This window comes from Leptopilina heterotoma, unplaced genomic scaffold (genome assembly GCF_015476425.1).
Source record: "Leptopilina heterotoma isolate Lh14 unplaced genomic scaffold, ASM1547642v1 Lhet_92, whole genome shotgun sequence".
Taxonomy (NCBI): Eukaryota; Metazoa; Arthropoda; class Insecta; order Hymenoptera; family Figitidae; genus Leptopilina; species Leptopilina heterotoma.
In genome coordinates, this window is record NW_025111199.1 from 2,187,522 (window position 1) to 2,211,379 (window position 23,858).

The window sequence follows — 23,858 nt, forward strand, 5'->3', positions numbered from 1 at the left end:
ATTATTACATAGCTATAAAAATCTATTGTAATTAGTTATTTTAACATAAAATTCGGTCTTAAAATATAACTTTTCATTTTCCGTATTTTAAGACTTTTCTTTGATGAAAAATGATTTAAAATAAATTGAAGGTCAGTGAGAGTCTCTGGGGCAAAATTTGTATTCATAGCGACCCCAAAAACTCTCGAGTATCAACATTCAGCTAAATTCAGTTAAATATATATTTAATTTTTAAAAATTAATCCGCCATCTTGGATCCGCCATTTTGAATTTTTTAATTCAGTCCCTATATTTGTATTCAGCTACCCCAAAAACAATTACCGGTCAACCTATTTTGCATAAATGAAAAATTAAAACGGGATTCTTTTCATAAGGGTTTTTTCTAGACAACAAACCTCAAGAACAATTTCTTTAAATGTTTTTCAATTTTTTATATACATTTTTCTTAAAAAATCAGAAAAATACTGTGTTTTTGGGTCAATTTTATAGGTTTGTTGTCTAGTCTTTTAAATAAAGAATCGAATAATTTTGATTTTTTAAAATCGGTTCAGTAGATTTCGAGAAAAGTGTCTCCCCGTTTTCAAAAATGTGTTTTCGAAAAAGTCCCCTTATAAACTTTTTTTATTTTCTTGAAAATTCATTGATTCTATTTTTCGTACATAAAAATAGAATTTAAGTTTACAGAAAATTATCTGTAAAATATTTATTTCTAACATTTCTGCAAATATTTATAAGTTTATTGATTTAAGTTTAAAGAACTTACAAAAAATTTTAAAATATAATATTCTACAATGTTGTTCCTCGTTAAAATCTTTAAAATGATGTTTTAAAATTTATTTTTACGTTAACTTTTAATGTTATTTATAATCTATTTACATATCTGTAAATTCGTTTCTTTTTATCAAAATTTATTTTATTTATTTATTTTATTTATCAAAATTTTTGAGTTTTCAAAAAATAATAATTTTTACTTGCAGAACCCATACAGGGTAGTGCAATTGTCATGAACTGTTCTTTAAAATTTAATGCTATAATACAATTGAGTCTTTGTTTCACGCTATGGTCAAAATAAAATCAGAAATTGATCTTTGGGATCATCTATAAATAACGTTACACTGATTTTCAGGCTTTTTGACCCCCCCCCCCCCTTCGTTGCATTTAGTTGCAAATTATCAATCACTTTTCCGAACGAATACTTTACAAAGTTCGTGCGAATTCCTAAAGAATTTTTTAAAAGTTTCTTGTAAAATTCCGCTAGAAATCTGGTAGTAATTACACTACACAAGTAATAATTGCAGAAAACTATTTTTAAAACAATTTTCTGCAGTTACTACGTGTAAAATTACTTCCGAATTCATAATTTTTGCAAAAATTTTATTCAAGAATTCGCTAAGAATTCACATGAATTTTGTACAAAATTCGTTGCGAAAAGTGGTAGGAAATTATTTTAAAAATTTACAGCAACTATTACGTTTGGAATTTTGAGAAGAAATTTTCTTAGATATTACAGACAGAATTCCATTCGGATTTCCGCGTGGAATGTTTTTTTTACCAATTTTGTATCCGTTTTCCAACTGGAATTCGGACAAAGACTGTTTAACATGAATTCCGATCAAAATTCATACGAATCATTTTCACCCGGGATCACCACATAAAGATCTCTACGGAATAAAAATCTTTATTCTGTAAACCTGGAAAAAACCTGGAATTTTATATTTATCATATGATAATATCGTACGACAACTGAAAGTTATAAACTGTCATGCAGAACGGGATGTGAAACTTATGAAGACTTTGTCTACTTAATCGCTGAAGACGAAGTCCAAGGACAATAATTATTTGCTTTAATTAAAATATGCAAAAAAGGCCGCTTTACATTTCAATAATTGAAAGTGATTAGAAACCAAATAAATAAATCTTAAATATATATAGATTGTTGAGGAAAGATTTTTGAACTAATTATGGAAAATATGATTTTTTTACAATATTTTCTACAAAAATTTCGTTTAATTACTGACAATTGTTGCATGTGTTTTTTAATTTGTTTAAACAAATAAATATCGTTTATTTGCAACTCTTCATCTAATAGAGTTAGACAGTTCAAACTTTTTCCTGATTGTGCAACTATTTGAGTCTAGAATAGCCCAGTACTAATAGTAAAGTAAAATTAAAATACGACGAATTTAGCTTCACTAAGAAAAATAGTTAGTCAATAACCAACTTTCTAACTAACGAGCTAACTAACTTTCAAACTTTCTAACTAAGTAGCTTACCAACTTTTTAACAAACTTACTATCTTACTAACTAACTTTCTAACTTATTAACTAAGTAGCTTACTAACTTACTGACTTAACTAACTTATACTAACTTACTAATTAACTTACTAACTAATTCACTAACTATAATTTACTAACTAACTTACTGACTTAACTAACTTATACTAACTTACTAATTAACTTACTAACTAATTCACTAACTATAATTTACTAACTAACTTACTAACTTAATGACTAATTAACTTACTTACTTAACTTAGTTACTAACTAACTAATTCACTAACTAACTTACGAACTTACAAAATTAATTACTAATAACTTAATTAACTTACTAACTTATTAACTAACTTACTAACTGACTAACTTATTTAATTACTAACTTAGTTACTAACTAACTTAGTAAGGTAGTAAGTAACCAAGTTAGTTAGTTAGTAATTTAGTTAGTAACTAAGATAAGTAAGTTAATTAGTAATTAAGTTTGTAAGTTAGTTAGAAAGTCAGTTAGTAAATTAATTTGTAAGTAAGTTAGCTAGTTAGTTAGTAAATTAGTTAGTAAGTTGGTCAGTAATTTAGTTAGCTCGTTAGTTTGTAAGTTAGTATGTTAGTTAGTTAGTTAGTAAGTTAGTAACTAAGTTAATACTAAACACTAAAATGGGTTATTATAATCCTTTTTGGTGTTAATTTAATCTGCAACGCTTTTTAATACCTCACAATTTACTGTGAAGTTGCAAAATTGAGATTGTAACTTTTTTTAGAAAGGGGCCGTTCAAAAAATACGTAACGCTATTTTTCGGAAATTTGGACCCCCCCTCCTCCCATGTAACGCAATGTTGTATACATTAGCGCTATTTTTTCTGCTGACCGTAACAAATAGCTTGACCCCCCCTCCCCCCCTAAAGCGTTACGTATTTTTTGAACGGCCCAAAAAAAAGAAGAAAATAAGAGAAAATAGAAAATAGCTTTTGCCATTAATAAAGTAAGAAGAATAATTTATTATGTTGATAACAATTTTTTGCAAAAACAAAAGTTAAAAGAAATAACTATTAATTTTCTTATATTCTTTATGATTTAAAAAAAATAATATAAGACTTAAAATGCTGAGATAAAGTTATCCCAGTTTAAAAAATGAATGATCGTAATTCGTTAATTATTTGTACCAAAGTTATATCAATTTGAAAAAATTGAACAACTTAAGCGAATTCTGTCGCGCGTAGCTGTCGCATCTCTACAAATTTTCCCACTCGACCATCGCGAGCGAGTTAAATAGTAAACTCTGCTTTCACTCGATTTTTCATTATCAAATCCTTTATTTAAATGTTTGCAAATTTTTTAAGGAATAATACAATTAATAACCAAATAAATTATTGAAGAACGAAGTAAAATACTAATAAACAAATGCTCAGGATTTTTTAAAATAATAAAATTTTCTGCCATCTCTTTAGTGCTTAGACAATTTTTTTTTAATTTTCAGAATTGTATATCTAATTGAATGGCATTTATGCGAAATTATTATTTAAATTAAAATTGTTGCTACTGTGTTTTAATTGTTTATAAGCAAAAAATTACCTCAAAAAACTAGCTTTTTTTGCAAAAATTCAATTAGCCACAATTTGTGATTCATAGATTGGCATATTTCATGAAGAAAATAAGACAAAAAAATTGATTTTCATCCGGTCAAAAATGTAGAAATTCCATTTTAAAAAACCATGTTTTTAGTTAACAAATACAATTTTTCATAAACTAATTATCCGATCGGACACTTTTGGGTTGTTTGTTCTCTAGAAAAAACCCTTATGAAGTGAATCCCGTTTAAATTTTTATGTAAAACAAGTTGCCCGGAAAGTATCCCCGAATAAAAGATTCCTTTTGGAAGACGCCATCTGGAGCTGCAAAAATAAATTAAAAATAATTTAAACAAATTTTAAATTATTTTCTTGTAAAATGTAACAATATGTGAAAGAAATTTTTGCAATATCTATAATATATTTTTTTCAATAAGAGTTTAAATATCTTTTTACCAATTCCGCACCAGAAAGTCCCAATCTGCATGTTAAAACATACGTGTATTTATATGCATAATTTCATTGTACTTACACGTATTGTTACACGGCCAGTAAGAAGTAAGGAATTGAGAAGAATTAAACATTTTTAACTTTTTACAGAAAATGTAAAATTATCAATTTTTTTGAATTCCGTTTCTGTACAATTCCTATGTATTCCTTTTTGAGGCAAAGATTTCTTGAAAGTGAATTCCAATCAATTCCGTTTTAATATTTCTTTAATTTTTGAATTTTTGTGAATTCCAAAGTACTACTGTGTGATACTCGGTAAGTTAAATTCCTGTCTATTCCGTTTTAATATTTTGTAATTTTTTAATTCCTTTGAAGTTTGCAACACTTTGAGATAAGTGCTTCTAAAATTCGGTAATCATAGTACAGTTTGAATAGCTGAGCGGACAAGCTGTTTGACTCCGACAATGAAACTTGAGGGTTCAAATCTTCGGACCGACAAATTTTTTTTCCGCTTAAAATATTAAAACGGAATTTAAAAGAATAAACTTAGCTTCTTTTCGGCTTCTCCAAATGAAAATGAAAAGAATTGGTCACAAACGGAATTCAAAAGAATTAAAAATTTCGAATTCTTATTAATTCCTTACTTCTTACTGGGCGTGAACTGATAAAAAGAGCTGTTGAATCAATGATATATGGGTTTGATTTATTGAATAGTAACATAGCGGACTGCTTAACGTATAAGTTATTGTTTTAAAAGCACTGATTTTAATGATTCAATAAATTAACTCTCTTGAAACAAAATTATATTTTTTAAATTCAATAGAATTTTTTAAAAATATATATTGAGATCTTTTGTACTGCAAGACGTTCTCTGTTGAACATTTTTATAACTATTAACCCTTTGAGAGGCACATTAATCATATGGATGGATTTTCTTTACATCTCATGTTTTAATATTTTTGGGGTCGCTGATTACGAATCTGATGTTAGCTTTTAAAAATTCAAAATGGGGGATCCAAAATGGCGGACGATTTTTTAAAAATTGTTTAGTTTTACCTGAAAATTGTCACTCGGGGGTTTTAGGGATCGCTGATGACGAATCTGATATTAGTTTTTAAAAATTAAAAATGGCGGATGTATTATGGCGGATGAAATTTTACAAAATTGATCCAATTGACCTAAAAGTTGTTTCTCGGGTGAACCCCGGTCACTGATTACAAATTCGGTGATAGTTTTTTAAAATTCAAAAGGCGTTTGCAATATGGTTGATGAGATTTTTCAAAATTTATTCAGATTTGCTTGATACTTACTTTCAAGAGTTAATGCTTCTTAGAAATCTAAGAGTAATTGTATAATTGTAAAAACTGAGTTGCTGACTAATAATATCTTTCCGTGTAGTGAAAATAAACACGAGTTTATAGTGAAAAAACAGTTATATTAAATTTTTGTAACAGTGTTCTAGAACACTGTAGGAACAATGTTACTTCAAAATTCTGTAACTAATTTAGAACAAATGTTACATGTCTGTTATACAACAAATACAGAACAACTGTTCCAGAACAAATTTAGAACAAAGCTCTAGAACTGTTCTATAATAAAATTGTAACACTTATTCTAGAACATTGTTCTTTTATTGGTCTAGAACAGTTACAGTACGTGCACACTGGGAATACCAGACGGGAGGCGCATGCTTATTCCCGAAATCTTTTTTGACCAAATAGTTATTTGATATAAAACTACTTAACTTAAAATTCACATAATATGCACATTATTTGACATAAATTTCATTGTACACAAAAACCATTTAACATAAATATCATTTGTCATAGAATTCATTAAACAGAAATATTATGTTACATAAAACTCAGATAACTTAATTCCCATTTGACATAAAAATTATGTAACATAAATTTCTATTGACAAAAATCATTTAACATAAATTTCTTTTGACATAAAATTCATTTAACGTAAATTTTATTTGTTTTAAAATTCATTTGACATCAATTTCATTTGGCATAAATGTCATTTAACGTAATTCTCATTTGACATAAATATCATTAGACATAAAATTAGCTTGACATAAATTTCGTTTGACGTGAATATCATTTAACATAATTATTATTTAACGTAAAATTAAATTTATATAAATTTCATTTAGCATAAATGCCATTTAACATAATTCTCATTTGGCATAAAATTTACTTGACATAAATTTCATTTGGTATAAATCCCATTTAACATAATTTTCATTTGACATAAAGTTCACTTGATATGAATTTCATTTGACGGATAACTCATTACACATAATTCTCATTTGACATAAAATTCAGTTGTCATAGATTTTATTTTACATAAAGATCATTTGACATAGACATATAGGCGCGAATTTTAAAATTGGCGAATCACAATGTTGTTGATAATATCTAATTGGTTACTTTTCAAATTCGCGCCGATATTGTTATGTAAAATGTAATTTGTGTGAAATGATTTTTATGTCAAATGAGAATTTTGTTGAATGACTTTTATGACAAATGAAAATTGTGTTAAATGTCTTTTATGTCAAATGAACCTTATGTCCAATGAAAATTATGTTAAATGGGATTTATACCAAATGAAATTTATGTCAAGTAAATTTTATGCCAAATGAGAATTATGTTAAATGGAATTTATGCTAAATGAAATTTATATAAATTTAATTGTACGTTAAATAATAATTATGTTAAATGATATTCACGTCAAATGAAATTTATGTCAAGCTAATTTTATGTCTAATGATATTTATGTCAAATGAGAATTACGTTAAATGACATTTATGCCAAATGAAATTGATGTCAAATGAATTTTATAACAAATAAAATTTACGTTAAATGAATTTTATGTCAAAAGAAATTTATGTTAAATGATTTTTATGTCAATAGAAATTTATGTTACATAATTTTTATGTCAAATGGGAATTAAGTTATCTGAGTTTTATGTAACATAATATTTCTGTTTAATGAATTCTATGACAAATGGTATTTATGTTAAATGGTTTTTGTTTGCAATGAAATTTATGTCAAATAATGTGCATATTATGTGAATTTTAAGTTAAGTAGTTTTATGTCAAATAACTATTTGGTCAAAAAAGATTTCGGGAATAAGCATGCGTCTCACCAGGCGGGTATTAGTGACCCAGGTGCGATTTTTTGGTCGGCCCATAGTTGGGCCAACTTTTACAAAGTCGGACCAACTTCTCGTGCCAGAGGTTGGGCCAACCATACAGATGATAAAGGCGACCGTCTAATGGCGACGATGGTTGGCCCGACTACTCATAAGGAAGTTGGCCCAACTTACAATGCATATGTTGTGCCAACTATACATTTCAATGGTTTGTCCAAAGACTGACGCCAAAGTTGGCACAACTTTAGATGCGTAAGTTGGGCCAACCACAATTTTCAAAGTTTGGCCAACTTCAACAGCCAAAGGTAAAAAATTATTAAAAAACTACATTATTTAAACAATTAACACGTTATTATTAGCGGGAACATCAGATATAACCTTTACCTATTATTATTAAACACAATCTTATACATACATTTTCGAAAATATCTATCGCTCGCTGGGATCGAACCCCTAACCTAACGCACCGAAGACTTATACACTGACCACTACGCTACGCTCACATGGGAGTGCATAACGCAAAATGTATATTAAAGCTGCAACCGTCGGGCCAACCGTGGCCCAGAGTTCGGCCAACCAAGAAAGTTTAAGTCATTTAAACTGCGTTTCTAGAGTTTTGCCAACCGTTGGGCCAACCAAGAAAAATCAAGTCAATTAAACTGCGTTTCACAGAGTTTTGCCAACCGTTGGGCCAACCGTGGCCCAGAGTTCGGCCAACCAAGAAAGTTTAAGTCAATTAAACTGCGTTTCACATAGTTTTGCCAACCGTCGGGCCAACCGTGGCCCAGAGTTCGGCCAACCGAAACTGAAAGTCTTTTAAACTACGTTTGGATAAGTTGTGCCAACCTTTGTCGCCAAAGTTGGCCCGACGGTTGGTTAAACTCTGCATTTAATGGTTGGCTTGCAAAGTCGGGCCAACTGTGGGCACAAGTACTTGCCAAAGTTGGGCAAACTCTGGCAACCAAAACTTTGCTTGCCAAAGTTAGGCCAACCTTGGGCCAACCTTCAAACTCTGGCGGCCAACCTAAATTCGCACCTGGGTTATTTCGAAAAACAATTTTTTTTCAAAAATTTTAAAACAACTTTTTTCGGAAAAAATGGATAAAATGTTTTTTTTCGGGGATATGAATTCGGGAGAAGTGCATTCGGTAAAACAGTAGGGAAAGGCTTTTTGAAGAGTATACTCATGATTATCATTATCAAAGGGTATTTTAATTTCATTCAAACACTATATTTTAAAAGTAAATAATGATAAAAACAATAGCTGAAAATAGTTTCAAAAAAAATTGTTTTCTAAAAAGTTATTAACAATTTTATTTTTTAATACATTTTTCGAAAAAAATGAATTACTTGAAAACTAATCGACAGAATTTGATAAAATTTTAACCACCTACTTAAAAAATCTTTCTTTTTAAAACTCCAATTCTAGTTTTAAATTATCATGTAATTTGTTTAAATAATAATAAATTTTTATGAACAAATGAAAATGTAAGCATGTTCTTAATGAGATAATTAAATTTTCTTTACAGCATTTTATTCTACGTAAAATGTGGAACTATTACCAAAAAAAATTTTAAGGTCCGCATTTTATTTTAATTAACATTTTCAAAATTGACCCCTAATAACTAACAAATTGAAAACAATTCAACGCATTTAACGCGACAGTGCGACCGCCCACGAAACTGCACGCGCCATGTCTTTGTTACAGCGCGTAACAAAAATAGTTGTAATTTGTAAATTAAATGTGGGACCTAAAATTTTTTTTTTTGAATACTTTCAAATTCTACCTAGAATAAAATGCTGTAAAGAAAATTAAATTATTTCATTAAGAACAGGCTTCAAAAACCATTGGTACACTTTAGAAAGCCTTACCCAGTACGTACCAATTCGGGAAAATTATTCGGTATTTTTAATATTAGGGATTAAAATATTTAGATTTGCTATGAAAGCAATAAATAAAATGTAGAAAACAGAAAACAAATAATAGAAATAGAAAAATAGAAAACAAAATAAAAGTATCGCACAATTTAGGAATGATATAATGTGATAAATTTTATAAATTAATGTTTAATAAATGTTATAAACTAAATTAATTTTAAATTATAGTAATTTTTAAAGCGGTTTTATAAAATAAGAGTCCAAATTGAACTAAAAAATATGTTTAGATTTTCCCCTTTTTTTCCCCTATTTTGAATAAAAAATTCCCCTATTCCCCTTTTTTGAACTTATTTTGCACTGTGAAGCCTGCAACCGTGGCCCAGAGTTCGGCCAACCGAAACTGAAAGTCTTTTAAACTACGTTTGGATGAGTTGTGCCAACCTTTGTCGACAAAGTTGGCCCCACGGTTGGTTAAACTCTTTATTTAATGGTTGGCTTGCAAAGTCGGGCCAACTGTGGGCACAAGTACTTGCTAAAGTTGGGCAAACTCTGGCAACCAAAACTTCGCTTGCCAAAGTTAGGCCAACCTTAGGCCAACCTTCAAACTCTGGCGGCCAACCTAAATTCGCCCTGGGGAAAGAGCCAAAAGCGCTCAATGCTCTCCGACTGGTATTAGCGCGTGCGTCCGAGCGCAGTTCGAGTTATATCATGAGACCCTTCAATTAGAACCGATCGAGTGTAACATTTGTAGCATAGTAATTGAAATAATTATGCGTATAATAGGTAGAGGCTAAATTTTTGTTTTAAATTTTATCATCTTGTACTTATTTTACACTTATAAATACATTTATGCATTTACATTGTATTGGAATTATTTTCATTGAGCAGATAAATAATTTTTACTATTTCTGATGATAATAAAGTGTAACATCTAGATTGTATATTGTTGCAACGCTTGATAATCGCTAATTTTTTAAAATTAATACATTTGGTCATTGAAAAAAGACCTTGGGTATAATATACGGAGGCAGCAGTATTTTTATACACGCAAATATAATTAGAAATTAATATATAATCAGCTTTTTACTAGAAAAATTAATGTTATTGCGCATTTCTTAGTGTGCAGTATTTTGTTCTATATGTTAATAATAATTGTTATTTTGTATTATGAAGTACATTAAAAATTTGAATAATTTCTTGTTAAGGCAAGCAGATGTTTCTCAATACGCTCTTTTTCAACATTTTAAAGTATTTAACAAAATAATATGTGTGGAGCCGTAAAGTGGTTTACAATGAATGAAATGTTGAAAACTTCATGACATAGTAGCAGTATATTGCTTAATGAGTAAAAAAGTGAATGGCAGGACACAGCGATTCAGTCTCTTAGTAACTCCATCTAAAGCATCGTATATGTTAAAAAAATCATCTTTGTCATTTGGTTTAGTAGAAATGAAATGTGAAAATAAGAAATAATTAATAAACTTTCAGCAAAAGAGTTATTTTGGCACACAAAATTAATTTTGAAAAAATATCATTATTGTTTAAATTTATCTTGATGTTTATGTGTCACGTGAAAACAAAGACGTAAGTGTAATAATTATGATGAATAGTAAGTGTTGTGGAATGAATCAGGATTTATATATATGTATTATATGTCCTTCTTAATTTATATTTACGTAAGAATAAAATTTTCAAATAATAAAAATATGTTTATGCTTAAAATAATTTGTATTATAATTTTCAATTTTTTTAATGATTATGTTATATGTTATTATTTTTTGAGAATAAAAAAAATTATATTATGATTACTAAATACCAATCATATACCATCATAAACTCATTTATAAATACCGAGTAGTATAAACTTTACTACTTACAATGAAAAGTTATAAGAAAGATTTTTTTATTCTACTTTTAATAAGTAAACACATGTGCAAAAACAGATTTATTTTTTTATATGGAAAAAGATTTCAATTCTCCCGACGCACTTCATGCTTATACGTTAAGCTTCCATGCAAGATTTCAAAGCTTACAATATATATGGGCTTTCCTTAGGTTGTAGCATGTGAAATTTAATATAAATATTTTAATGTTTAATATTTATTTACTGTAATAATGAACATTGTATTTTTATTATTTTAAACATTATCGGTGATATTGGTTTCAGCATTATGGTCGAGGGGCGCATGAAAAGGCGCTAAAGTGGATTTGTTAGAATTTTTATTTCATAGAATTTTATTCTCTAGAATATAATTGTAGGAAAATATTTAATTCTTAGAACGTGAGCTTAGCAGAATTTCCATTAAATTGATTATCAATGTTGTAGAATTTTTATTCGTAAGAATAGTAATGGGTCACAAATTAAATATGATTAAACTTTAATTGTTGCGAAAAGTTGTTTGGCAGAATATAAATTAAACTGAATAGAAATTTAAAAGAATATTAATTTAGCAGAAAGAAAATCAGAAATAATTTTAATTTAGTAGAATATTTATTCGTCCGAATTATAATTTGGCAGAAAGTCAATTTGATGGAATTTCAATTTACCCAGAAATCTAATTTAACCGAATATCAATTTATGCGAATCGTTTTTTCGTAGAATTGTAATTTTACAGCAGCGTAATTAAATAGAATCTGAATATTGCCGAAAAACTTTTTGCTAGAAATCTACTTTATTAGAATATACATCTGTTCGAATATTAATTTGATAAAAATTCAACTTGGCCGAAAATCAAGAAACTTTTCGGCGCGAATTTTAAAATTTACCAATCACAATTTTCTTGATAATTTCTGATTCTTTTAAATTCCTATTCAGTTTAATTAAAATTCTGCGAAACAACTTTTTGCAATATTTAATTTGTGAATAAAAATTACGAATAAAAAATTTAAAACATTGATAATCGATTTAATGAAAATTCTGCCAAGCTCACATTCTAAGAATTAAATATTCTGCTACAATTATATTCTAGAGAATAAAATTCTATGAAATAAAAATTCTAACAATTCGACTTTAGGGCCTTTTCATGAATCCCATGCCTGATTACGAATCTCATATTATTTTTTTTTAATAAAATGGCGTATTCTATATGGCAGAAATACATAGGAAACAATATTTATTAGTTGCAGTAAAATAAATTATTATTATTAGAAAAATAAGTACCTAGATAGCACAAAAATTTTTACCAATTTTGCTGCATTAATTTTTAGCTATACCTTTTCGAGAGGAACGGCTTGCTCACTTTAAAGTAAACCTATTTTATACAAAAAAATTTTTTGAAATTTTTTTGGAAAATTTGCTGTAAAACTTTAACGCAGAGATATTTTGCAAGTTTTCTGCAAGTCTAAATTTATGAAATTGTAAACCAATTTTATAAAATCTTAGAGCCCTTGCACTGTAATATCGCAACCGCATAGTCAAATGCTTAATATAACTACTGAGCAGCCTTCACAGTCTAAGCAAAATTTAGTTTTAAGTAAAGAAAAACTAATATTACACTTTATTGCACTAAGGTTATTTTTTCGATACACTCGTATTCGTGACAATTTTTTGTGATTTAACAGTATAAGTCGGGGGATTTTCGTTATCCGCGGATTCGGTATATTCTTTGCATAAAAAATTGTTTTTCTCTTATACATATGTCGACTTTTCCTATTCGCCGAATTAATGCGTAATCGTTATCACTTTCGGCTTCTTTCCATTACATTCAGGTTGACTTTTTTGTAGGCACTAGCTGACGTATTCCATGATAATTTTTTTGTGTTTAACAGTAACTCCGGTGGTCTCTGTTATCTGATGGTTCGGTATTTCATGCATAAAAAATTGTTTTTCTCTTGCACGTGTGTCCTTTTTTTCTATTCGCCAAATTGATGCGTAATCGTTATTACTTTCGCCTTCTTTACATTTGTTTAATATTGTCTTTCTTTCTTGAATTCGTAAATTTATACGTTCAATTTTTTTACAGAAAATTCAATAATAGAATATACGTTTTAACATTACTTCCGAGGAAAGATGATTAAATACAATAATAATTTGTACTATTAAGCATATTAATTAGAAGTTTCGGATGTAACAAATATTTAAATTAAACTTAGGTTTTTTTATATAAATACTTAACTAAATTACAAGTTCTAAATATTAATATTTTGACCACTTACTGAAATGAGCTTGCAAGATTAGATATTCTTGCAAGTTTTTAAAAATAAAAAAATATATTTCTAAATAGGGTTTTAATTATTATCAGAAAAATTTTTTGTTTCTATTTATTAATTTTTCCATACGATCAATTGTAGGAGACAGAAATTTTTAAAATCTTATGTTTCGATAAAAATGTTAAACTTTAACTCGCTGTAACCAGACAACCCGCTATTATCAATTAACCACAGGTGTCTGGAAGGAAAAAAAAGTTTGCCTAGGATGCCAAAAAAATTCATTGTTACCCTCTGGTTCCTTAGCACCCCCTGAAAAGAGAAAATTTAACCCGAAAATCGTAGCTGTTCATTTATGGAAAAATCACCCCTTTATAGGGGTGATTTGGAATTTTTTTCAGAAAAAATTGTTTTTAAGGAGCAAAAAAAAAAAAAAAAAAAAATTGTTTTGGCTACCTGCTATGCAACAAGCCATGTAACCAACAAAAAAAAAAGGAGCAAAAATAATTTTAAAATTATTTTGATAATTGTTATTTATGTGTGTGTTCACAGGGTTTAATTTTCTAGATACAATCGATTAAAAAGTTTTTTAAAAACAAAAAATTCAAATTTTTAACTTTTCTTTTAGTTAGTTAACGATTTTTGATAACATCTCCAATTTCACGTCAGATTTCAGTTCACATTCTAAAATTTATCCAAAACAATTTTTTTTAATTCTTTAGTGAAAAAAAATGGATACATATTTTTTTTTGGTGGCAAAATTTCCGAGTTACGAATTTTTAAAAAATTAGATTTTTGAAAAGTAGACTTTTTTCAATGGCCTACAACTTGAAAATTATTGGATTTACAAAAATTTCGTTAAGACAAAAAAGTTCAGCTATTCTTCAACTTTTAAATGCTGTTACAAAAAACTTTTTTTTTAAATTTTTCTTAAAAAAATAAAAAAAACTTTAAAACAAATTATTTTTTTTTAAATTTGGACGTTTTAAAAAAAATTTTTTTAACATAGGTGGCAATGATAAGAATGGTTTGCAAAATGTTTCAGAGTGTTCTTCTTGAATTTGATGTGTTAAAATAAATTTTTAATTTTGTCGTGCAACTTTTACGCGCGCTGCACTGTGCACGTTTTTTGAGAAAATTAAAATTTTTCAAAATCCATACGATTGATTATTCATTATTTTAAGAAAAGCATACAAAGAATTTGGCAACGAAAAATAATAAAAAATGTGGAATTAGTTGAATTTTTTAAAAACTACTAGTAAGATTTGAGCCATTCAAAAATGACCATTTTTAGGGGTATCAAATTTTTTTTTACATTTTTAGTACCTGAAATCATATTACACTATAGAAGATTAATAAAAGTAATTTTTAATGAAAGTTATTAAAAATTACGAGTTTTTTAAATTTTTTTAAGAAAAATTAAAAAAAAAGTTTTTTGTAACAGCATTTAAAAGTTGAAGAATAACTGAACTTTTTTGTCTTAACGAAATTTTTGTAAATCCAATAATTTTCAAGTTGTAGGCCATTGAAAAAAGTCTACTTTTCAAAAATCAAATTTTCAAAAATTCGTAACTCGGAAATTTTGCCACAAAAAAAAATATGTATCCATTTTTTTTCACTAAAGAATTAAAAAAAATCGTTTTGGACAAATTTTAGAATGTGAACTGAAATCTGACGTGAAATTGGAGATGTTATCAAAAATCGTTAACTAACTATGTAAAAGAAAAGTTAAAAATTTAAATTTTTGTTTTTAAAAAACTTTTTAATCGATTGTATTTAGAAAATTAAACCCTGTGAACACACACATAAATAACAATTATCAAAATAATTTTAAAATTATTTTTGCTCCTTAAAAACAATTTTTTCTGAAAAAAATTCCAAATCACCCCTATAAAGGGGTGATTTTTCCATAAATGAACAGCTACGATTTTCGGGTTAAGGTTTCTCTTTTCAGGGGGTGCTAAGGAACCAGAGGGTAACAATGAATTTTTTTGGCATCGTAGGCAAACTTTTTTTTCCTTCCAGACACCTGTGTAACCCCTTCGCAGTCAATCAAGACCAAAATCTCATAAGTGGGCTCAAAATGTCGACAACTTTTTAAAAAACAAAAATTTGCGCAAACGAGCATACTATTGTATTTGAAGTCGCTGATTACGAATCCGATATCAGATTTTGAAAATTCAAAATGGCGGATCCAACATGGCTGACAACATTTTCTAAAATTCATCGGATTCACTTGAAACTTTTTAAAACTTGGGGGTTTTCAGGGTCGCTGATTACGAAACCGATTTCAGATTTTAAAAATTCAAAATAGCGGATCCAATATGGCGAAGAAAATTTTCTAAAATTCATCGGATTCATTTGAAACTCGTTACTAAAGGGTTTTCGCTGATTACGAAAAACTTTTGAAACGATAATAAATACAAAATTTCCCCCCGCAGTCAGCTGTTAAGTATACTTCGTTAATCGGACGAGTTTTTGAAAATGTCGTCCGCTATATTGGATCCGCTATTTTGAATTTTTAAAATCTGAAATCGGTTTCATAATCAGCGACCCTAAAAACCCCCAAGTTTTAAAAAGTTTCAAGTGAATCCGATGAATTTTTGAAAATGTCCGCCATATTGGATCCGACATTTTGAATTTTTAAAATCTAATATTGGATTCATAATCGGCGACCCCGAAAACCACTGAGTAACAAGTTTCAAGTGAATCCGATGAATTTTTGAAAATGTCGTCCGCCATGTTGAATCCGCCATTTTGAATTTTTAAAATCTGAAAACGGATTCGTAATCAGCGACTGCCAAGGGGTTAATAATATAATATTTGACACATTTTATCTACACGATCTACACTATTAAAAGAACCTTAGTACAAAATTTACTAATGGTCAAGTCGCTCACTTTGCGTTTTTCACTGTCACTCAACAAAGGATATAGTGGGGTAAAGGTGACCAAGTAAGAATTCATGTCCGCAGAGTTTTTGAATTGGGCCCTATAAAGCTGTATAATATATTAAATTGATGTTTATAGTTTACTTATTTTGCTTCTTAATTACACAGGACCACAAAGGGGAATTGAGGTATAGAAATGATCTAAGCATGGGATTACGATGCCGGTGTCCGTATGACCCCATCACGTCAGCATCAATGCCAATTCAAGGTCAAACACCTCATTTTTCAATATTTAATTTTTTTGACCCCGCACTCGGAAAGAGCGGAAAATTTTACGCCCGAATACGTTTGGACCATTTTTATGAACCAATCTTTAAAGGTCAATTGAAGGTCATCTAGAAGGTAAAATTTTGATTTCATTTTCTTGTCTGGAAAGTTAGCTAGGAAAGGATTTTAAAACAAATTGCTTTTTATGTTTTTGGGTTCGCTGATTACGATCCAGGTGTCCATTTGACTCTATTATGTCAGCGTCAAGGTCAACAACCTTAATTCGAAATATTTAATTTTTCTAACACCGGACAAAGATGTCCTTCAATTGCCATTTAAAGATTGGTTCATAAAAAAGGTCAAAACGTCTTCGGACTTAAAATTTTCCGCTCTTTCTGAATCTGAGGTCAAAAAAATTAAATATTGAAAAATGAGGTGATTGACCTTTAATTGACCTTGAAGCTGACGTGATGGGATCATATGGACACCGGCATCGTAATCAGCGACCCCACAAACATGGAGGTCACCTCTGTTTAAAACATGTCCACCTCAATTTCCCTTTGTGGTCCTGTGTAATTAAATATAGATATCCAAATTACTGTAATTTTTTTTCATTTAAAATAAAAGAACTACCATTTTTACGTTTAATGTAAATGTTTTAATTCACCCTCGAAGGCTAAAGTCTTACGACAGTTCCGAGGGAGGGTATAGGGCTCCAAAAGAAGGGTTACGGGTTTAGTGGGTCGGGCTGGCAGTAGGTCGCCAGTTTATTAAATTTATTATGTCATTTATTATCTTATTTATTTCTTCTTTATATTTCTTTTTGTTTCATTGTACCAACCCTACATAACCTTGGAGTGCGGAATCCAAGGTATCTGTAGGCAGATTTCCCAAATTCCCTAAGCAAAAAAAAATATGTTTTGATTCAACATTTCGTTAATTTTGAATAAAAAGTAAATGAAAATTTAGTTGAATCAAAGCTTATCGAAGATAAGATAAGAACTAAAGAGAATTGAAGAACAGGCGGTCGGCTTTGCAGCGTGAATTATTCGCAACAAATGCTTAATTTCTGGAACGTGACACACAAAACTTTAAAATATTTATTGTTTTCTAAATGTTAATTTTTATATAGCTTACGATTCTAGGTAATCAATTCAAGAGAATAGAATGTTTGACGAGTAAATTTGTAACGTGTTTCGTTGTTTGAAATATAAGATTACAAATTTGAGGAATATTACAATTGACAATTTTTTATTAAAATTTTACATATAAAATTTTTTTTATAAATTTTAAATTATTATTTACATATTTATTTAAATTGTTTTTATTATTTATATAAATAATATTTAATTTATACTTATTACTTATTATTATTCAGTAATAATAATAATTAAAATACAGTCAAACCTGGATAAGTGAAAATCCAAAGGACTGAGAATTTTGCCTCACTTAAAAAAGTTTCTTACCTATCCAGGTTCTCACTTTTGAAGGTCGAAAAGCGACTTTTCTCACTTTCAGAAGTTTTTGCACTTATAGAGGTTCAAGGACGACTTTTCTCAATTATTGAGGTTTTGTTAATTAAAGTTGCATTCATAATTAGAAATTTTATTTATTTTACGAATAAAAAGGCCATAAATTATTCGAGAATGTACATAGATATAAAAAAAATTCAATGAAAAAAGTCTGTTAATTTTGTCTGCTTTTGTATTTTAGTATTCTTAATATGTTCTTCAAGCTCATAAATTTTGTCAAAAATTGGATTGTTGATATTGCTTGAAAATTTGAAAAATCTATGAACAGTCTCTAATGCATTTAAAACCTTTTGCTCTTTTTGAATAGAAATTTCTGCGATCGTTGAATTCTCGTTTCTTTCGCTATAATTATCGTCATCATCATTGTTGCATTTGGCACAATTTGTAACAATGTCGTCGTCTGTAAGCTCCACCGTGATATGCTTATAGTCAACTCGTACAAAATCATCAAAGGTTATAAGCATTTGTTTCGTCTGACATAAGTTTGTTTCACTCCTCATTGCTGGGAACTATTTCATCGACACTTTCTTCTGAGCTATATTCCATTCCTGTGCAAAACCCAGCTTTTTTGAAACAATTTTTGATGATCACATTACTGATTGCAAACCACGTCACTATTCTTTTTTAAACATCTTTAAGTGCTTAACCACTTCTGTTCGCTAGTATCGTTTAAATGCGCGAATAGTTTCCTGATCTAAAGGTTGCAGTTTGCTGATACTGGCAGTTTAGTTATTGACAGAAAGAATAATATTTTTATTCTTAATTTGAATTTCTTTGTCAATTTTTTGCAGCTATTCCATGAATATTTGCCTTGTCATCCAAGCGTTTCTATTACTTTCGTAATCAACAGATCGTCGCTTGGGGGCAGCAACATGCCGACTCAGCTAAACGGTGAAAAAGATGCCGTTTCAAAAAGCAAAGTGAAAAACATGCCATTTCACAAATCCTGTGGAAACTATGCCTCGCCGCAAAAGCGCTGATAAACATACCTTCTCCAAACGAACGGTGAAGAACATGCCTTTTCAACCGTTAATATTATATTAAAAAGGCTGAAAAGGCATGTTCTTCACCGTTCGTTTGGAGAAGGTATGTTTCTCAGCGCTTTCGCGGCGAGGCATAGTTTCCACAGGATTTGTGAAATGGCATGTTTTTCACTTTGCTTTTTGAAACGGCATCTTTTTCACCGTTTAGCTGAGTCGGCATGTTGCTGCCCCCAAGCGACGAGATAGTCTTTATACACCTGTGAATAAAAATTATAAACTAAATAAATAGTAAATTAAATAATAAAAGTAAATAAATAAATTCCCTTTTAAACATCGAGTTTTTTATTTTCCAATAATTAGAAGAGGCAATTTATTTGTCCCAGTCATATTAGCACAATGAAGAACTGTAAGACGCTCTTTAGTTTGGTTTCCTCCCCGGGAATCCTGACTTTTAAATGTGAATGTTTTATCAGGGAGACACTTAAAGATTAGTGCAGTCTCGTCAGCATTATAAATATTGTTTGGATCATATTGATCGCATACACTTTGATCGACAGATTTGCTTTTCCCAACTATTTAAAAAAACTAAATTACGTCGCTTTTTAAAATCATCTAACCAACCATTACCTGCTTTAAAGTTCGGGATTTCAATTTCTTTTGTAAAATCTACATCTTTTCCTTTTAACAATGGTCCATCTAGAGGGATATTTTTATCCAAACTTTGCTTCATCCACTCCAGAAGGCACTTTTTAATCTCAGATTCGGTTAAACGTTTTCTTTTCATATTTCCATGGCCTTCGAAGCACTGTGATTTTATGGAATCTTCTTCTTTTAATATTCTATAAAATGTGGCAGTTGATAAACCAAATTCACTTTGTATCATGTCTCGTTTCTTCCCACTTTTGAATTCATTTATAATTTTTAGTTTCTTACATAACGAAAATGTTTTAAGTTTTCCAAAAACGTATGTAAGTTTATATATACATAAGTGTTTGTCAATGTTCTTCCATAAGTTCTTACGTATGATCTTGTACAAGGTTTCTTGGAAACACACCCTTTCTTTTCATAAACCCAGGCACAGCACATTGAACATGTCTCAACATTAAATTTAACAAATCATCAAACCCTATAGTGATTTACCCAACTTCATTTTTTAAACCGCCGTCTAAAACTCATCTTCACTGAACTCATAATTATATCTCATTTCCATTTACATGTATTCCTACTTTCTCGTGGACAGTAGCCCTATTCACGGGAGGAAATAAATCATCCATTAGCATATTCGTACTTTCTTCCCACGTTCTCGTATATTGTCTATTCTTTACTAGCCTGGCCAAACCATGTCATTAAGCTTCCCCATACACAACTTATACACTTGATTCCAAGGATTACATGATTCCTTCTTGCTCACAAATTCCTTCCAATCTGTATCTTTAGCATCTCTCATCATTCTTTTATATTTTTTCGTACTACTTTTCCATTGTTTACACTCAGATCTATCGCCATCACCTGATCATTTTTTATTCCAATAAGATTTTCTCTTCTTTCTAACCTCTTTTCGCTTTCTTTTCCTTTATACACTCATCATTCGCATTTTCAATCCACTCATACATTTTTCTAACTCTCTCCTCCGCTCCAAGTTCTAAGTACCTGTCATACCCAAAAGTCGAGGCATATGACTAAAAAAAATGTATACCTTTCCTAATCACATTTCATATCATTCCATCTCTTCAGTTCAATCACTTGCTTTTCCTCCACCGGCGCGTTAACAACCATCCTCATTCTAAATATATTATGATTACTTAATCCCCCTCCGCCCAACATTTCACACTCAAATGTACATTCTTCACCCTTGTAAAGAGCTACATCTATGTCGCTTTCACCTCGCGGCCCACTAAAAGTATAGATGGGCGAAGGTTTATTTAACACAGACACATCTCTCCACAACATCCAGTCAGCCAATCTTTCATCTCTGTTCAACGTTCCCCAATGGCGAACTACGGCTTTTCTGTGCCAGAAATCGGAAGAAGCGTTGGCATCCATTCCAATCAAAACACGTTTACCATTAATCATCCGTAGCATTTTAGTCAAATAATCAACACATTCGTCCATTTCACAAATTGGGTCTACAATACAAAGAAATAAAATATATTTCACCTATTTCTCCTTTAAACCAAACCCATACCATATCCCTAAACAATATTTGATCTTTCTGCCATTATTGCATCGAGTTCTCAATACATTCAATCTTCACACATACTCAGGACAATCCTGTGACAGAGCATTATGCTCTCTCGAAGGAAGTCCCTTCAGTCGACAGTTGCTACGCTCATCCGAAGCTTTACCGCATTTAAAACACAATTCCTCACTCTTACATTCATTCACACTATGTATATACCTCATGCAACCAAAACATCGTGGCACCTTTTCCCACACTTTAATTTTAAACGACGTCCAATTCACATATATTCGACCATCTCTCAACAACTTATATCTGCACTAAAACCCGCCTGTCCGCAGTTTGGACAAGACGTTAAGACTCCACTATCTTCATTTGTACTAATCACAATTACCGCATAACTCTGTTCTACCCCGCAACATTGCGTTCTCCAACAGTTTTTTCCGAGGCTGACTTGTTTTCACACATAATCATCTGGTTCGTACTCCTTATCCATCAGGCAGTGTTAAAATGATAACAGACAAAACGCACCACAGATTTAACTTGCAATAAAATAAAAATAAAGTACATTAATAAAGATGAAATAAGAATGAAAAGCCAAACATGCAACACACACCATCCACTGACCACTACCCTTAAGTGAGGGAAGAAAAATTCAACCATTTTACACAAAAATACTCAGCTATCGTGCTAGGGATTGGTCCCCCAATCATTCATCTCATCACCGCGCGGCTTAAGCTTGGGATCAGAAGAACCATATAGAGGGTTTTCAGTCTCGCAGTCAGGCAATCAAGCCAAGCTTCCGGCATGCAAGTACACAACGTTTCTCTGTCACACCTTACAGAGGTCGCTGAAGTGCACCTGTAAATTATGATATTTAGATGTGTAAAAATAGTCCTGGAGTGCAAAAAAGCCAAGCACGTAAGGGATAAAAAAGCCATTCACCTTATGGTGACATTTATTTGTGTTGCATCAAATTTTACCTATTTTAACTGCTTATCTTACAATTCGCCTCAAATTTAGTTGATGAAAAAATGTATAACTACACAAGAAAAGTTAATGAAGAGTGTAAATAAAATTAAATAAACGGAGGACTGATTCTACTTGAAAAAATAAATTCATCGTGGGATTTTGCATAGAAACACATACCACCTTTTTAAATTAAAAAATTGACATTCTGTCACAATTTTCAACTCGTTTTTAATTTTCTGTATTTTAAAAAAAGAATTGTATTTATTAGTATATACTGAATATTTTATAATAAAAGTGATCTTTTATTTCTAGGTTATCCATGTTGGAAAGATCTAATGCTTAAATATACAACAAATAAGTTTTGAATTTAACATCTGAGATATATCTACTGTTTTAAAATATGAAATCCAAATATAAAGTTTTACAAATATATTCTTGTGTACTCTTACAATTTTATTTATTGCAAGGTAAGTGCTTACTATCAATTAATAAACCTCAAATATGATAACTCTGTGTTACAAAAAAATTTTAAGAACAGAAAAAGATGTGTTATTTTAATACCAAAAGTGATGTTAAAATTATACTCGCGACAATTTTAACCATCACGGTGTGATGTTAACACCACTTTAAGTGATAAAATAACACTAGAAAGAATGTTAAATTATCACTTCGTTGTTTGGGAGGAAGTCTGACCCAAAATAAATCAATGAAGAAAAACATACCATTTGACGCTATTTGTGAAGACATTGCCTTTTCGTGTAAGTGGTAAAAAAGTTGAAGATTATGGAAAACTGAAAAGAAAGTTGTATTAGAAATTGTCAAAAAAATTCCCAAAATCTCGTTCTATAGCCATAGGGCAAGTCCGGGGAGTTGGAATACCTAATTTAATCCATTGTTAATTACAAGGAAATTGATAAAAACTAGAGCTGTGCTGCGTAGTTACATTTATTTGCATAAGCATGTGCATTCCATTACGACAACAATTAACTCCAATAGAGTGTAAAAAGTACAGTAACGAGTGTGTACCTTCGTTGAACAATCCAGCTGATGTGCAAGATGCTAAATGTACTGGAAGTGCTCCACTTTTCATGATTTTTGAACAAATTTTGCAAATGAGTTGTCTAAAACTTTCATTATTATTTTTGTTAAATCCACCAACACATCTTTCGAGCAAAGTATCTTTACTGAGATCGGTATATATTGATTTTATTGCATCTAACATCTCTTTTGTGAGCGGCTTGTTGTCATGTGTGTAAGATTCTTTATTTGCCTTGGCTCGTTGATAGCTATAATATAATATATAATAATATATATTATATATAACTATAATGATAATACGTTGCCCATATCGCATTTTTTATATTGTTCACAGAATTGCAATGTCGACGAATCGCGAGACCACAATAAACAATTAATTTATTAATGAGTTTCCCAGTCAGTTTTCCTTTGCCACCAATATTTTAAAACTGTTTTTCTAATGCGCGAAGTCGAGTTCCCATTTGTTTCTGAATATGTCCAATACAGTCTTTTCTTATAACTTATTAGGAACTATGTGGATTAGAGT

The 23,858-nt window shown here is 29.9% G+C and overlaps 1 protein-coding gene across 2 annotated transcripts in view; it reads left to right on the forward strand.

The window, feature by feature from the left end:
* The first annotated feature begins 10,654 nt into the window (after nucleotides 1-10,654).
* LOC122511955 (venom serine protease Bi-VSP-like) overlaps nucleotides 10,655-23,858 on the forward strand; it is a 33,133-nt gene continuing 19,929 nt past the window's right edge. Inside the window, exons 1-2 of one of the 2 annotated variants that reach the window (XM_043627530.1) lie at nucleotides 10,655-10,909; nucleotides 22,607-22,761. In XM_043627530.1, the coding sequence (XP_043483465.1) occupies nucleotides 22,695-22,761 (67 nt within the window). In that variant the 5' untranslated portion in view covers nucleotides 10,655-10,909; nucleotides 22,607-22,694. Of the gene's footprint in view, nucleotides 10,910-16,746; nucleotides 16,764-22,606; nucleotides 22,762-23,858 lie in introns of those variants that run through there. The other variant, XM_043627531.1, reaches the window with a different exon arrangement.